Raw genomic sequence first — 17,418 nt, 5'->3', positions numbered from 1 at the left:
TTCACCATTCATTCCTGTTAATTCCCATGGAAAGTTTCCAGAGTTTTGCAACCTTACTTAGAATACATCAAAGATCCTAACCGCACCATTTGGACGATGAGTTTCCTGTAAATCCTCAGAGGTTTTTAATTTAAAGTAGCAGCTGGAGAGTCAGAGCATGAGACGACTTGTTGGTGGGGTTCGAACCCCCGTACTGCTGAACACAAGGCCTGAGCATGGCCGTGCACCAACCAGGAACAAACAGCTCACACTGAAACTTCAGGAGCAGTTGAAGGACACTTTGAGGAAACATCTTCTGTGACCTCTTCTCCACATCAGGGAGCCAATCACAGCTGAGTCTGAGCAAGAGGTGAGACACCTCGGACAAATGAACAGCCGCCTTCAACAAAACCTAAAACAACAAATAACGTTACATCTTTCAGGACGGACGATGGTTTAAGGACACTTTGTGCAGGAGGACGTCACAGGAGCCGAGGTTTGAACCAGGAACCTTCTTACTGGGAGACGACAGCACCAACACTCAGAGCTGGATTCCAAAATCAAATTCACAATCTACATAAACAAAGAAAAGAGTTCAGGCACAGAAACACTTCACAGACCGTCTCAGTTCATCTGTAAAATAAATGTTTAAAAAAAAAAGGCCCCAAACAACTTTAACATCTAAATTTAAATTGAACCTGTACAAATATTTTAAATAAAAAAATATGTATATATAAAGAAAAACAAAGATCTAAACCTTTAAATGAGACTGAAAATCAATCACAGTGACAGAAAACATCAATAATCATGAATTCATTGATCAGATTTTACTGAGCGAACTCAAACATTTTCAGCCTCGTTCACTGTGAGTGTGAAGAAATGTCCAAACTGTCAATTATCATTTAAAATAATTAATAACATGAGGCTGACGTCACTGTTCACGGCCTGACCACCGGGGGGCGCCACAGACTAACTCCTGAATCAGCTGATCATCTTCTTCAGATGATTTATGAGTCAGCTGACCACGAGGAATCTGATAATCAGCTGTTTTCTGGATTTATTGAGAAAAGAAGAGTCACTTTATTTTGAAAGGGAAACAGGAAACACAAACTGTGACTTTAAACTGAAATTAATTAATTAATTCCCCTGAATCAATAAATCAGACACATTTAAATATTTATCATCATTTAACATTTTTATTTGTCATTTTAATTCAGGCTGAGTTCATCAGACAAACTTCAGAATAAAAAACACTTTGAATTAAAATAACTTCTTGTTCTGCTTCAGCCGCTCTCGTGTTTTGTGGGTCTCATAAATTTTGTCTCACAGCTTCGACATGGACGCAGACAGCTTGTGGTTATTTTTGGCAGCCTGGGTAACGTCCATAGATTGTTGGCCGGCCGCCTGCTGACGAGCAGGAGGGCGAAGCAAAGGGCGAAGGCTTCAAATGTGACTGAAGACGTCTGAGCGTGTTTACATCTCACACTCTGATTCAGACTCAAAGAAAGTTTCTCTGGAGTTTAGAAACAGCTGATCCACACAGCACACACCAAACCTGAGCTGTGTTTAGAAGTCCTCAAGGACACGATGTGAACTGGACCTGGGCCCAGATGCCTTTAATGTGTGTGTGTGTGTGTGTGTGTGTGTGTGTGTGTGTGTGTGTGTGTGTGTGTGATGCATGTGCAGCTCGGACAAACATGCAAACACTCGAGCTATTCCAAGATGTGACTTTAGTAAATATGACCTACATATATTTAAATACTCAGCGGTCCAGGAAGTACTTAAGTAAAAGTAGAAATACCGGAGTCTAGGAATACTTCCAGAGACACAAAACTACAAATATACACACACAACGAACAGAGACACAAAACACAACTATAGGAGACACAAAACAAGCACAAAGAGACACAAAACAACTACAGAGACACAAAACAAGCACAAAGTAGACACAAAACAAACTACAAAGAGACACAAACAAAAAGAACACAAAAACAACTACAAGAGACACAAAGACACGCACAGAGACACAAACAACAGAGACACAAACAAGCCAACAAAACAAACAACCATAAGCAGAAACACAAAACAAAACACAAAGAGACAAAACAACTATAGGAGACACAAACAGCACAAAGAGACACAAACAACTAAAAAAACAACAACTATAGGAGACACAAAACAAAAGCACAACAAAGCAAGACACCAAACAACTACAAGACACAAACAACACAACTATAGACACAAAACACTATGGCACAAAAACAACCTACCAACACGAGACACAAAAACACACAAGAGACACAAACAACTATAGAGACACAAAACAAGCACAAAACACAACAGAGACACAAAACAAACTATAAGAGACACAAAACACACAAAGAGACAAAACAAACTACAAGAGACCAAAACACACTAAGGACACAAAAACACAAACAACACAAAGAGACACAAAAAACTATAGGAAGACACAAAACACACAAAGAGCCACAAGGACAAACCAAAAGACCAAAACAAGCCACAAAGAACACAAAACACTATAGGAACACAAAACAAGCACAAAGAGACACAAAAACTACAAAAGACCCAAAACAACTACAAAACAGAGCACAAAACAAACTACAAAGAAACAAAAAAACAAGCACAAAGAGACACAAAAACAAACTAAGAGGGACACAAAAACAACTACAAAGAGACAAAACAAGCACAAAGAGACACAAACAACAAGACACAAACAACAAAAAGAGACACAAACAACTACAAGACACAAGCAACTAGAGACCACAAGAACAACTACAGCGACACATAAAACAAACTACACAGAAACTACAAGAACACAAATACAAGGAACAAAACATAACACAAGACTACAAACCAACTACAGACAAAAACCAACTACAAGATACACACACAATCAAGGTACACACAAGGGACCAACAGCTTAAAACACGTGATTGGCTACATTATCAAGACATGCAGGACACTCAGTAACATGAGGGATTCGACCTCGTCACGCCTCGTGTATCTCTAGAGGGAACAGACTGGCATAGGACACACCTCCTCACAGTGTTAGGTGATGAACCTCCACCTGCTTGCAGAGCAGATTTGAGGTGGCTGGTCACCAGAACACTCTGGTGTAGTGTCAAAACAGTGTCTGTGTCCATGTTGGTCCGTCTGCAATGGAGTACTTGTGGACATACAGATGTTAACCCATGTCACCTGAGCTCTTCCTGGTAAGCACTTGCCTTGTTAATGAGTAAGACGGGGTCGTTCTGCCTGAAGCCTGTTGCTGCAGGTCGTCCAAGCTTTTGACTTGTCAGTGTTCTGTAGTTTCTGTGTTGTGATACATAAGACAGTTTTGAAGTGTGAGTGAAACCAGGGGGGGGGGGGGGGAGGGGGGGCAGGTGCGGTATCTGGTACACGTCGCTGCTCAGCTGCTTTTCTTGTTCTGCTTTGTCTCCTGGACTCAGTTCAAGGCTCTCTCAGCAGATCCAGATCACCTGTGAGGGAGGTCACTGCTTGCTCTGAGCGGGGGTTTGAACTCCATGACCAAGATGAGAACACATGGACAGTGAAGACGTGGAGGACATGAGAGAGCAGGGAGCAGTGGACCATGTGGTCAAAGGACATGGAGACGTGGTTTTCTTTCTACATATGAGACAAACAAAAGTGAAGGAGGCAGATAATTTCTTCAGCAGCTCACTCAGGAATGATGGAGAGAGCTTCAGCATATTCCTCCAGATCAGTTCTGCATCCTGTATCTTACTTCTTCTCTCTACTGAGTTAAGATGGTCAGGGGAAGGGACGACGCCGCCAACGGGAGAGGGATCGAACCTCGGCCCGTGAAAACCTGAGGTACGGGAAGTGTGTGTGGGTGTGTGTGTGTGTGTGTGTGTGTGTGTGTGTGTGTGTGTGTGTGTGTGTGTGTGTGTGTGTGTGTGTGTGATGCATGTGCAGCTCGGACAAACATGCAAACACTCGAGCTATTCCAAGATGTGACTTTAGTAAATATGACCTACATATATTTAAATACTCAGCGGTCCAGGAAGTACTTAAGTAAAAGTAGAAATACCGGAGTCTAGGAATACTTCCAGAGACACAAAACTACAAATATACACAAAACTACAAAGAGACACAAAACAAGCACAAAGAGACACAAAACAACTACAGGAGACACAAAACAACTACAAGAGACACAAAACAACTACAAGAGACACAAAACAACTACAAGAGACACAAAACAACCACAAAGAGACACAAAACAACCACAAAGAGACATAAAACAAGCACAAAGAGACACAAAACAACTACAAGAGACACAAAACAAGCACAGTAAAGTAAAACTTAAACTCAAACAAAACTGTTAAACTCGTCCGTGATCTTTCGTCAATTTCTGTCGAATTTCAACTTGAGCACATGAAGAGAAGCCGACCATCGAGGGAACAAAGAAACAAACAGGTGAGTCAGAGGTAAGGCGAGCTTCGAGTTTCTTTATTGATACGAGGAAAAAACTTTTTGAAGACGTGAAGTGAAAAATGTTTTGTGCAGGATGACATCACCAACAGGTTTTTCTGGTTTATGAGGAAATGGCAAACTCTAAAATACCACGAAGACACTGAAGACACTGAAGACACTGAAGACACTTTGTGTCAGAGAGGACAGACAGTTTGACTGTGTGAAAGTCAAACTCTGCCGTCTGTGTTGAGTGTTGCCTGTCGTAGCAGCTACTCTGCATCCAAGTCTGTCTGTCTGTCTGTCTGTCTGTCTGCATGTCTGTGTCTGTGTGTCTGTCTGTCTGTCTGTCTGTCTGTGTCTATGTGCGTGTCTGTCTGCATGTCTGTCTGTCTGTGTCTGTCTGTCTGTGTCTGTCTGCATGTCTGTCTGTGTGTCTGTCTGCATGTCTGTCTGTCTGTCTGTCTGTCTGCATGTCTGTCTGCATGTCTGTCTGTCTGTCTGTGTCTGTCTGCATGTCTGTCTGTCTGTCTGCATGTCTGTCTGTCTGTCTGTGTCTCTGTCTGTCTGTCTGTCTGCATGTCTGTCTGCATGTCTGTCTGTCTGCATGTCTGTCTGTCTGCCTGTCTGTCTGTGCCTGCCTGTCTTCATCCAGTTCAAACCAGTTTCTGTTTATCAGCCGGACAGACAGCCTGTATAGCAGCAGAAGCCAAAACATTATTCATGTGACCTCCCTGTGTGTGTGTGTGTGTGTGTGTGTGTGTGTGTGTGTGTGTGTGTGTGTGTGTGTGTGTGTTGTGTAACTATGAGTCAAGGTAACATCTCACCGCGCTCCCCGCCGTCGTATGAACCTGATATTATTTCATGTTTGAACATCGGCGGGTGAAACCGGTTCTGAGCGCGCTCGGTTGGTCGTGAGTTCGAGCTCAGTGAATCTGGTTTGTCTGTTTGCTTCAGCACGGTTACAGCAACAAAACAGCTGTTTGCATCAGATTACATCACTCAAACTGTTTGTTTGTGTATCGTTTATTTCCAGCTGATTTTTACCTGCATGCAACCAAAACTCAAAGACGATTGGCCGATAGCTCACCTACAGATATCTGTTCAGAGAGATGAAGTCAAGGATTCGTCTGGACACGTGGAGCCTCTCATGTCCACCTGAGGCTGGCTCCAGAAGTCCCCATGTTCAGATAAACATGCTTACAGCCATGTTTCTAAACACTGTAGCTTTAACTTGAAAGGAAAACAGGAAGGAAACATGTCAGCTGGGGTCGGTAACGTATGAAATAGCATTACTTGGTTTTCTGTTTCTATTTTCTGCGGAGTGGAACGAGGTCGGCAGCTCATGTGAGCTCCGGCCTACATCTGGATTTCTTTGTCTGCAGCAGCCTGCAAGACAGACATGAGGGCAGCAGACTCCAGCTGTGGTCTGACACTGAGCTCGGCGAGCGGGCTCCAACTTGACCCAGTTTGTTTACATCTGGACGAGATAGCATTCAGTAGCCAAGAGCAAGTGTGTGTCACACCCTCACTGCTACGCATCACAGCTAGCAATATGAGTTAGTGTTCTCTACCCTCCAGTGACCGAACAGAACCTCTGAACCGGCAGTGTCCAGTCTAACAGTGAACACGGCGACAGAACCTCTGAACCGGCAGTGTCCAGTCTTAACAGTGAACACAGCGACAGAACCTCTGAACTGGCAGTGTCCAGTCTAACAGTGAACATAGCAGCCTATCAGTTGGTTTTCTTGCCGGGTTTGGATCCTGGCATCCCAGGCTGAGTCAGTTCAGTTAGCTACACAGCTGACCGAGCTAACCACAGTTAGCGCTTCACTATGTTTACATGAAGTGATGGTAGCTAATGTTAGCATTGAGCTAACTTGGAATGAAAAACCTAATGTGATCGAGGCCAAAACATTAGCTAATGTTAGCATCACATCCAAGCTAACTAAGATAGCTAATGTTAGCCGTTAGCTACATTAGCTAATGTTAGCAGTTAGCTACATTAGCTAATGTTAGCAGTAGCTACATTAGCTAATGTTAGCATCACATCCAAGCTAACTAAGATAGCTAATGTTAGCAGTTAGCTACATTAGCACTAGCTACCAAAACCAGCTGGATCCTCAGTGTTAGCTTTATTATATTAGCTTTAGCTCTACTGCTACTGATCAATGTTAGCATCATAAAGTCTGTAACTGGACTCGGTACTGTGACGTTTGTCTCTGTTGGTCTCTGAGCCCGGTTCTGTTAGCATGCTAACGGCAGATTCAGTTAGCAGCAGCTAATTAGCCGTTAGCTACTTTAAGACAGATGGGAGGAAAAAAAACAACTTTTTTTTTTTTTTATAAAATAAACTTTTATTTTATCAAAAGTTGATCATGACAGCAGTAAGATCATGACAATAATATATATAATGCACAGAAATGGAATAAACAGCAACAGCGTATATGAAACACTAGTGCAAAAAAATCACAAATACAAAAATATATTGCACTTTGAAGTTTTAGGTGGAAGAAGTTTTCTTTGAACAACATTCTCGACTCGATATATTCATCTGTAAACATCTTTTTTTTTTTTTTTTTTTTTTTTACACGTTGTCGTTCAGAAAGCTTCTCAGAAAAAACAGCGAGAAGAAAAAGCTTCAAGCAGAAACCAACAGGCGACTTGTGGTACTGTTTCTATCTTGGTTGGTCGGAGTTGTGCTTTTTCTCTTGACCCTGTTCAGGGTTTATACCTGGTCATTTAAACCCACGCACACACACACACACACACACACACACACACACACACACACATTCTCGAGGTGGTCGTTTATTTTCTCCGTCGTCTTTGCTTTGTTCGCAGATGGAGACCACCTGAAGTCTGAACTATCAGTCCCGTTTTTTTCAAATGTGCCGTTTCGATTCAGAGAGTACGTCTGTGGACAGAGTGTAGCATGTAGGCCTGCGGCGGTCTTTGCGGTATAGAAAACCCACCAATAGAAAAACAGTAATTACGGTATGTGCAAAAATTCACTGTGAGGCAGGAGGAGGCGTCTTCTCCGCCTCGCCAGAGTCAAACAGTGGCCTCGTCTTCAGGATCCAGCACGGCTTGAAATCCCTGGTCCATACGTCAATGGTCACCGAATCCTCTCTCAGCTGACCCCCCCGGGCTTCAGAGAGCGTCTCGCCTCATTTTATCGTGATACATAATCTGGTGAGAAGCTGGCTGTGTGCGCCGACTGACGTGACGGTGTCGTGTTTTGTGCAGAAGCCCCCCTCTGAGCTCACCGAGCTCGCCTCAGCGGGACGGACACGTGTCGGGTCTCCTGACATCGGCGGCGCCGCACACCTCCACGGGGTCGGGGTAAGGGTCGACCTGAGGGCGGGAGCAGAGACGGAGCTGCATGTCAAACTTCACGTTATCTGGATGTTTGAGACTCTTTCATTGGATGTTTCCTCCGTGTGCGTGTGACAGTTTTTTAATCTCAACGAAACGTTTCCGTGTTTCCTGTGAGATTATGACAGAGTGTGTGTGTGTGTGTGTGTGTGTGTGTGTGTGTGTGTGTGTGTGTGTGTGTGTGTGTGTGTGTGCGTATGAAGCGTACCTCGGAGTAGAGTGGTGGTGGCAGATATCTGAACTCTGTGATGTATGTCAGCAGAGATCCGTGCTCCTCTCCCTCCCCGTCAGACCTATCGCAGCCCTGCAGGCAGTCCCGCCTTTGAGACTCTGATATCGCCAGGTCGCTGTAACTCGGCGGAGCTGCAACGAACAAACAGACGTCAGAGACGGCTCGCTGCTGCGTGCACATGACAAAGCTGAAAACAGGCGTCCAGCGTCCGCACCTTCAGGTCTCTCCTGCAGGCCCAGCCAGCTCAAAGTGCTGCCAGTGCTGCTAATGCTGGAAGTGCGGCTGGCGCAGGCGTGCAGGGGTATGGTCCCGATCACCAACGGCAACGAGAGAGACAAATTCAACCCGCCGGGAACGTCGACGTACACCTGCAGGCATGAAAAACACCAAGAGACATGAGCAAACATGCTGACCGGTTCTGTCAGTGAGGTTCAGCCCGAGGCCACAAATTCTTCATGTCTGCTGACTGTACAACAACCTGACACACAAGCAACAAAACGTTTGAGCAACTACAGCAACTTTCTGCGTTCAGACAAGATGTGTGTTACTAGCATGTTATTAGCAGGATATTCATAGTTTTAGCGTGTTATTAGCAGGATATTCATAGTTTTAGCGTGTTATTACCAGGATATTCATAGTATTAGCGTGTTATTAGCAGGATATTCATAGTCTTAGCGTGTTATTAGCAGGATATTCATAGTTTTAGCGTGTTATTAGCAGGATATTCGTAGTTTTAGCGTGTTATTACCAGGATATTCGTAGTTTTAGCGTGTTATTACCAGGATATTAATAGTTTTAGCGTGTTATTAGCAGGTTTAGCGTGTTATTAGCAGGATATTCGTAGTTTTAGCGTGTTATTACCAGGATATTCGTAGTTTTAGCGTGTTATTAGCAGGATATTCGTAGTCTTAGCGTGTTATTAGCAGTTTTAGCATGTTATTAGCAGGATATTCATAGTTTTAGCGTGTTATTAGCAGGATATTCATAGTTTTAGCATGTTATTAGCAGGATATTTGTAGTTTTAACGTGTTATTAGCTGGATATTCGTAGTTTTAACGTGTTGTTAGCAGGATATTTGTAGTTTTAACGTGTTATTAGCTGGATATTCGTAGTTTTAGTGTGTTATTAGCAGGATATTAGTACTTATAATATATTGTCAACTGTTTTAGTGTAATTTTATACTCCATAAAATATATTCTTTTATATTACTGGACTTTTAATTTGGGTGTAGCCTTGGCCAGGAGGAGAGGTCACCGAGCGTTTGGACTCTCGGTGCCTCCAACAGTCGGCAGTGATGGTGATGTCACTGTCTAACTCTTTCTGGAGGAAGTGGTGGAAAGATTCGAGAGTTTTAAATAGTTTCAGGACAGCAAACAGGAAGTGAGACGGGCGGCGTCTCACACAGGGGAGGACTTCGGGTTTCCTGGTGTCTCTGGGTCAGATACTACACACAGCGGAACTCGGGCCGGACTCACCACGAGGGCGTACTCCACTCTGATGATGGGACAGTCCAGGATGGACGGCGACACCGGGGGGATCTTGAGCATCTTGCCCTCCCAGCTCTGGCTCTTGCCCTGCGGCAGAGCGTCTCCTCTCAGGTTGGACACCAGCTGCTGGATCTGCTTGCCCTTGCCCTTGGCGAAGAAGGTCTGGGTCTGGTACAGAGCAGCTTTGGGCACCACGACGCGGGACGAACAGTTCTCCACCTCGGCGAAGATTTGGATGGACTCGCCTTGGAGAGAAGGGAGAAGAGATCAGTCTGTCAGACTGAGAGAGAGAGAAGTGGAATGAGTGAAAAGGTGAAGAAGAAGAAGAAGAAGAAGAGCTGGAGGACTGAGAAGGAGGTGGGACTCACCTGGTGTGTAGCCCTTTCGCTCGATCTTGGCGCTGAGGGAGATCGGGCCGGACGCACAGAACCAGCAGCACAGAGTCTTCTCCTTCGTTCCAGCCTGAGGAGCCTGTTCACACACGAGCATCCGTTTAACCCTCCACGCCTGCCTTCTTTCAGAAAGTAGTCCCACAAACACGCTACAGGTCAAGCTAGGCTTATTAGCTTAGCATAAAGACTGGAAACAGAGGGAAACAGCTAGCCTGGCTCTGTCAAATAACAAAATCTACCTAGGAGCACCTCAAAGAGCTCCTAAATAAACACGTTATATTACATTTATTTAATATTTACCAAGCAAACAGTAAAGACATCGAGTGTTATTAGCATGCTATTAAATGTTTTTTAGCATGCTATTAACACGTTATTAGCATGTTATTAGCATGCTATTAAAATGTTAGCATGCTATTAGCACGTTATTAGCATTTTATTAGCATGCTATTAAAATGTTTTTTAGCATGCTATTAAAATGTTATTAGCATGCTATTAACACGTTAGCATTCTATTAGCATGTTATTAGCACGTCATTAGCATGCTATTAGCATGCTATTAGCACGTTATTAGCATGTTATTGGCATGTTATTAGCATGCTATTAGCACGTTATTAGCATGTTATTAGCATGCTATTAAAATGTTTTTTAGCATGCTATTAACACGTTAGCATTCTATTAGCATGTTATTAGCACGTCATTAGCATGTTATTCGCATGCTATTAGCACGTTATTAGCACGTTATTAGCACGTTATTAGCACGTTATTAGCATGTTATTAGTATGTTATGAACATGTTATATAATGTTATGTAATACTAAACTAAGTAAAGCTAAGCTAAGCGGCTGCAGACATCAGAGTGGTATCCATCATCAGTAAATTAACAGGCGTGTGCGGCGCTCTCACCAGCAGCAGCGGCGTGTTGATGTCGATGTGTTCGAACACAATGAACTCTTTCTTCACTTTCACGGGCAGCAGCCACGGACGGTGCAGCTCAGCCTTCACCCAGTACCTCACGCTGCCGTGCTTCCCCTCGAAGGACGTGGCCAGAGCCCTGACAGACAAGACGCAGGGCAGCAGAGTGAGAGGAAATACTCAAATACTCCGTTAGCAGTAAAAGTATGGCACAGTATAGTAAGGTTACTCGAGTAAAGTACCATGGAAGTATGTTTGTGTGTACTCACATCTGAGGCAGGTTGAAGCTGAAAGCGAACTCGTGTAGTCCGGCGTGCAGAACAGTCAGACCTTCCTCTGGACAGTCTTCATCTGCAGGACAAAGAAAACACACGTCAGTCTGCGGGGACGTCTCAGAGACTACATCCAGGTTTTAGACGGTCTGCGGGGACGTCTCAGAGACTACGTCCAGGTTTTAGACAGTCTGCGGGGATGTCTCGGAGACTACGTCCAGGTTTTAGACAGTCTGCGGGGACGTCACGGAGACTACGTCCAGGTTTTAGACAGTCTGCGGGGACGTCACAGAGACTACGTCCAGGTTTTAGACAGTCTGCGGGGACGTCACAGAGACTACGTCCAGGTTTTAGTAAAAATAATGTTGGAACTCGATTTACAGAGTTTATGATGGACAGTGAAGTACATGCTGACAACTGTAGCTGCTGTTAGCTCAGTTTGTTAGCTCATGTTAGCTCAGACTGTTAGCTGCGTTAGCTCAGTTTGTTAGCTCATGTTAGTCAGACTGTTAGCTGCTGTTAGTCTCAGTTAGCTCAGTCTAGCTGCTGTTAGCTCATGTTAGCTCAGTCTGTTTAGCTCATGTTAGCTCAGTCTGATAGCTGCTGTTAGCTCATGTTAGCTCAGTCTGTAGCTGCTTGTTAGCTCATGTTAGCTCAATGTGTAGCTGCTGTAGCTAATGTTAGCTCAGTATGTTAGCTGCTGTTAGCTCATGTTAGCTCAGTATGTTAGCTGCTGTTAGCTCAGTTTGTTAGCTCATTTTAGCTCAGTTTGTTAACTGCTGTTAGCTCAGTTTGTTAGCCCAGTTAGCTCAGTTTGTTAGCCCATGTTAGCTCAGTTTGTAGTTATGTTAGCTCTGTTTGTTAGCTCATATTAGCTCAGTTTGTTAGCTCATGTTAGCTCAGTTTGTTAGCTAGTTAGCTCAGTTTGTTAGCTCATATTAGCTCAGTTTGTTAGCTCATATAACTAGTTTGTTAGCTCATATTAGCTAGTTTGTTAACTGCTGTTAGCTCAGTTTCTAGCTCATGTTAGCTCAGTTTGTGTTAGCCCATGTTAGCTCAGTTTGTTAGCTCATATTAGCTCAGTTTCTTCGGCTGCTGTTAGCTCAGTTTGTTAGCTCATGTTAGCTAGTTTGTTAGCTCATGTGCCTCAGTTTGTTAGCTTATGCTATTTTTAGCTCATGTTAGCCAGTTTGTTAGCTCAGTTGTTTGGTGCTGTTTAGCTCATGTTAGCTCAGTTTTGTTAGCCAGGCCACATGTCTGGACTGTGCGCTCAGCAGCGCGCCCCAACACTCCACGGACACGTCTTTGCTTCACGTTCTTCTAAAGTTGCTTCTACATTGTAAATACGCTACGAGCTTCATTTGTTTCTCTTTTGTCTGTTTTATTTTGAAAATCCACCGGCTCCTCTGTGCTCTCTGTGTCTGGCTCCTGTCAGCTCGAGCTGCTCTGCATTAAATCGACGCGTGCTGCTCGCGGCGTCCGTCAGAAATAGAACAGAGCCCGGACCGGTGCGGTGTCGTGCCAGAACAGGAGCTGGACAACACGTAAATTAGCCTCATGGATTTGTTAGCTGCTGAACTTTAAATAATAACAACACGTCCACCCACACAAAGTGTTCTTCTCTCTAAAGTTAAAATGACTTAATGATCAATAATTATCAGAATAGTCTCTGACTGAAATATTCAACCTCTAGTCCGTAACATTTCCCCCTGACTGGATATCGGTTCAATTCAAGGCCTTTCCAGGCCCACATGCCTCAAATTCAAGAGCCGACACATGCGCAGTGTGAGACACGGATCAAACTTTTACATGCAGCTTAATGTAGCAGAACTTCAAAATAAGACTAATTAGAAGATTAATATTCAGTTTTTTTTCAGTGTTCAGAGGCGGGTTCGAACTTTAACTGTTAAACGATCAAAACAACGAGCGAGAACGCGTTTTAATGATTTCAATGAAATTAAATCTTTAAAAAAAAATAATTTGAACCGACATCAAAGAAAGTAAAGTACAAATTCAGTTTCAGTTTTTTCTCGTGTCTCCAAGACGGTCATGTTACTGAATGTTAACTTTAGAGGATCGATCGATGTTTGATGGACTCACAGGATGGCGTCAAAGACACTCCTCAGAAACACGAGTCCACTGTGGCTCCGTGTCAGCGACACGAGGGGGTCAACGCTACGACTCAGGAGAGCATCCATGCTCGTGAGATGAAGACTTTGACTCTGACGTACGCCAGGTTTTAGACAGTCTGCGGGGACGTCTCTGAGACTGCGTCCAGGTTTAATGCAAGTCTGCGGGGACGTCACGGAGACGGCGTCCAGGTTTTAGACAGTGCGGGGACGTCTCGGAGACGGCGTCCAGGTTTTAGACAGTCTGTGGGGACGTCACGGAGACTACTGTCCAGGTTTTAGACGTCTGTGGATGGAACGTCTACGGGAGACTACGTCCAGGTTTAGAATATATATATATAAAATAAATAAAGCCTCTCCGGCTGAAGTCAAACCCGCTCTGTGAACTCGACCTCTCACTTCCTCATTTCTTCTGTTATTGTTTGTGTTTCTCGGCTGAACTTCAACTTCCTGCCAGCTCAGCAGACAGACAGATACTGTGTGTGTGTGTGTGTGTGTGTGTGTGTGTGTGTGTGTGTGTGTGTGTGTGTGTGTCAAGTCACCGGCAGCTCGGAGCAGAGCAGGAGCAGACCGGTATGAACCAGACTGAGCAGCTTCCTTCAGCTGGAAACTCCAACGCATGCATTACAACTCGGCCTCCCATTGGCCGAGAGCGTGACATGAATTGGAACCCTGCGAGCCGATTGGCGCGGCGGCGACAAGCCCCGGCCCACATTACACCAGCCATGTGGTGTGTTGCATGAGACGGGGAGGAGGAGGAGGAGGAGGAGGAGGAGGAAGGGTATCACACTGACTGTGAACTCAGGTAGTCTGAGAGGAACCAGGACTTCGTCGAGATGTTCTCGACTTCTCAGATGAAATCCTGCATGTTCTCGACCATCTCTGAGCTTTCATCACGTCGGGTTCTTGATGTTCGAGGCCCAGATGTTCACTCGAGTCACGTTTTATAAAGTTTTTCCTGAGCTGACGGTTTATCACGTCAGATTTTTAGAAGATCTCGATGCACGTGGAAGCAGAAACGTCTCCTGAAGCTCGACGTGACGTCGAGCTTCAGGAGACGTTTCTGCTTCCACGTGCATCGTGTTTGTTCCGACAGATTTCTCTGGATGTTTGATGTTTGAGGCCCAGATGTTTCGACTGTCGTGACACACGGAGACTCGAACAAATCCAACAATCATGTGACGCAAAAGCCGACGCTCTTGACCACGCCGTCGCCCGGCTTCCTCTCGACCTTTGACCCCACCCTGTCCCTGACGACGACAACAACAAAGTCCCCGGAAACCAAACGACTTCCTTCCTCCTTCTATCTTCTATCTCCACCATCGTCATGACGACGGCAGCGATGAAATAAATAAAATCACCCTGCACACACACACACACACACTTGAACTTGAACACACACACACACACACTTGAACTTGAACACACACACACACACACACACTTGAACTTGAACACACACATCATCATCATCAAACTGTCTCTTGGCTCATTTGCATCATGTTTTACAAGTAAAAACACAAACACCATCACAGGTGGAGGAAGTGGTTGGAGGCTTTTAACCAGCATTACACACACACACACACTTGAACACACACACACACACACTTGAACACACACACACACACTTGAACACACACACACTTGAACACACACACACACACTCCTCCCTCCTCCCTCTCTGGCAGTTTGTGAACAGGTTTGAACCGCTTCTAACAAAGGGAGTTGGCTGAGCTGAAAAAGCTTCTTCAGGCTGTCAGGAGTGGAAATGTTTGCGTGCGTGACTGTGCGTGACCGTGCGTGACCGTGCGTGAAAACAAGACAAATTAAACATTAAAAGTTTTGCGTGTTTTTCTGTTTTTTTTTTTGTGCGTGTTTGTAACTTTTCTCTCGGATGGAGGCTGACTCCATCACTGTGTGTGTGTGTGTGTGTGTGTGTGTGTGTGTGTGTGTTGGGGGGTTGTTTAAGCATCATTGATCAGCTGTTGCATCAGCACCACAGACGGGCTTGTGCATGAAGGTGGAGGTGGAGGTGGAGGTGCACTCACCTCTCTCCTCTCCGATCAAGGTGTCGTAGTGGTGGAGGTACTCCACCTCCTCGGTGTAGTTCTGGGTGTACGCCGTGTTCGCACCGGCGTTCCTCGACTCGGTCCAGCGGACCTTCGCGACTCCTCTGGCAGTTATATCCAGACTCTTCACCCGCACGTCCCCGGTCACCTCCACCACCACCCGCCCTGACACCAGCTCCCCGCCGGAGAACACCGGCAGGTTGTTCTCGTTCAGGCTGTCGAAGTAGACGGCCAGGGCCCGCACTTTGCCCAGCACCATGACGGCCGGGAGACGAACGCAGACAGCGGGGACTAAAACGCACGAAGACGCGCAGTCTGCGCACGAGCTGAGCGGAGCCGCGTGAGGCGCACAGACTCCTGCGTCCTCTAAGTGTCCAGCACGGAGCCCGGTCCGCGGCGGCGCTGAGCTCCGTGATGGTTCATGTCTGTCCGCCCGGTGATGGCTCGGTGATGGCCCGGTGATGGCCCGGTGATGGCCCGCTGCAGCTCTCCGCTCTCCGCTCCTCTCCTCCCCGGTGCGCTCCCCGGTCTCTCTGCTCCGTCCGCCTCCAGCCGCTGCGCTTTAAAGCCTCTGTGCGCAAAAATAACCTCACTGAGCATGTGCGCACCGACACAAGGACTCCACACAAACACCGGCTGCACGTGAAGGTTTCATGAAGTGAATGTACTCAGTTACATTCCAGAGTTTCGTTACTTCACGTCAGTGTTTCCATTTTCACGATATTAGCGCCACAAACCAACAAACACTTTAAATCATGTTGGAACTCTGATTTACAGAGTTTATGATGGACAGTGAAGTACACTGCTGACAACTGTAGCTGCTGTTAGCTCAGTCTGTTAGCTGCTGTTAGCTCATGTTAGCTCAGTTTGTTAGCTCATGTTAGCTCAGACTGTTAGCTCATGTTAACTCAGTTTGTTAGCTGCTGTTAGCTAATGTTAGCTCAGTTTGTTAGCTCATGTTAGCTCAGTTTGTTAGCTCATGTTAGCTCAGTCTGTTAGCTCATGTTAGCTCAGTCTGTTAGCTGCTGTTAGCTCATGTTAGCTCATGTTAGCTCAGTCTGATAGCTGCTGTTAGCTCAGTTTGTTAGCTCATTTTAGCTCAGTTTGTTAGCTTATGTTAGCTCTGTTTGTTAGCTCATATTAGCTCAGTTTGTTAGCTCATGTTAGCTCAGTTTGTTAGCTCATGTTACCTCAGTTTGTTAGCTCATATTAGCTCAGTTTGTTAGCTCATATTAACTAGTTTGTTAGCTCATATTAGCTAGTTTGTTAACTGCTGTTAGCTCAGTTTCTTAGCTCATGTTAGCTCAGTTTGTTAGCCCATGTTAGCTCAGTTTGTTAGCTCATATTAGCTCAGTTTCTTCGCTGCTGTTAGCTCAGTTTGTTAGCTCATGTTAGCTAGTTTGTTAGCTCATGTTAGCTCAGTTTGTTAGCTCATATTAGCTAGTTTGTTAGCTCATGTTAGCTCAGTTTGTTAGCTGCTGTTTGCTCAGTTTGTTAGCTCAGTTTGTTAGTTCATATTAGCTAGTTTGTTAGCTCATGTTAGCTCAGTTTGTTAGCTCAGTTTGTTAGCTGCTGTTAGCTCATGTTAGCTCAGTTTGTTAGCCTGGCCACATGTCTGGACTGTGCGCTCAGAGCAGCGCCCCAACACTCCACGGACACGTCTTTGCTTCACGTTCTTCTAAAGTTGCTTCTACATTGTAAATACGCTACGAGCTTCATTTGTTTCTCTTTTGTCTGTTTTATTTTGAAAATCCACCAGCTCCTCTGTGCTCTCTGTGTCTGGCTTCCTGTCAGCTCGTCCGTCAGAAATAGAACAGAGCCCGGACCGGTGCGGTGTCGTGCCAGAACAGGAGCTGGACAACACGTAAATTAGCCTCATGGATCATGTTAGCTGCTGAACTTTAAATAATAACAACACGTCCACCCACACACAGTGTTTCTGTTCTTTTCTAAAGTTAAAATGACTTTAACGATCAATAATTATCAGAATAGTCTCTGACTGAAATATTCAGACCCTCTACGTCTGTAACATTTCCCCCTGACTGGATATCGGTTCAATTCAAGGCCTTTCCAGGCCCACATGCCTCAAATTCAAGGAGCCGACACATGCGCAGTGTG

At 45.1% G+C, this 17,418-nt stretch overlaps 1 protein-coding gene across 2 annotated transcripts; it reads right to left on the bottom strand.

Annotated features, from left to right (window-relative positions):
• Positions 1-6,988: 6,988 nt before the first annotated feature.
• Positions 6,989-16,045, bottom strand: arrdc3b (arrestin domain containing 3b). 2 transcript variants are annotated; one of them, XM_027281091.1, is made up of 8 exons: positions 15,280-16,045; positions 11,100-11,181; positions 10,822-10,969; positions 9,897-9,999; positions 9,517-9,773; positions 8,256-8,409; positions 8,018-8,172; positions 6,989-7,788 (listed from the first exon to the last, which is right to left on the bottom strand). In XM_027281091.1, the coding sequence occupies exons 1-8, from the start codon at positions 15,557-15,559 to the stop codon at positions 7,711-7,713; spliced, it is 1,257 nt and encodes a 418-aa protein (XP_027136892.1). In that variant the 5' UTR covers positions 15,560-16,045; the 3' UTR covers positions 6,989-7,710. The 2 variants fall into 2 exon arrangements, with proteins under 2 accessions (XP_027136892.1, XP_027136893.1); XM_027281092.1 differs by lacking the exon at positions 15,280-16,045 and adding an exon at positions 13,774-14,205.
• Positions 16,046-17,418: the final 1,373 nt, after the last annotated feature.

The sequence above is a fragment of the Larimichthys crocea genome, chromosome VIII (assembly GCF_000972845.2).
Source record: "Larimichthys crocea isolate SSNF chromosome VIII, L_crocea_2.0, whole genome shotgun sequence".
Taxonomy (NCBI): domain Eukaryota; kingdom Metazoa; phylum Chordata; class Actinopteri; family Sciaenidae; genus Larimichthys; species Larimichthys crocea.
This window is presented reverse-complemented; position numbering and strand designations above follow the sequence as displayed.

What these genes read in the sequence shown, in the direction of transcription:
- arrdc3b (XM_027281091.1), bottom strand. Translation starts at nt 15,559, where the DNA reads ATGGTGCTGGGCAAAGTGCGGGCCCTGGCCGTCTACTTCGACAGCCTG. An exon ending in AGCTTCAACCTGCCTCAGAT is followed by an intron (nt 10,970 to 11,099) that starts GTGAGTACACAC and finishes CTTGTCTGTCAG; the next exon opens with GGCTCTGGCCACGTCCTTCG. An exon ending in CACCACCACTCTACTCCGAG is followed by an intron (nt 7,789 to 8,017) that starts GTACGCTTCATA and finishes TCCCGCCCTCAG; the next exon opens with GTCGACCCTTACCCCGACCC.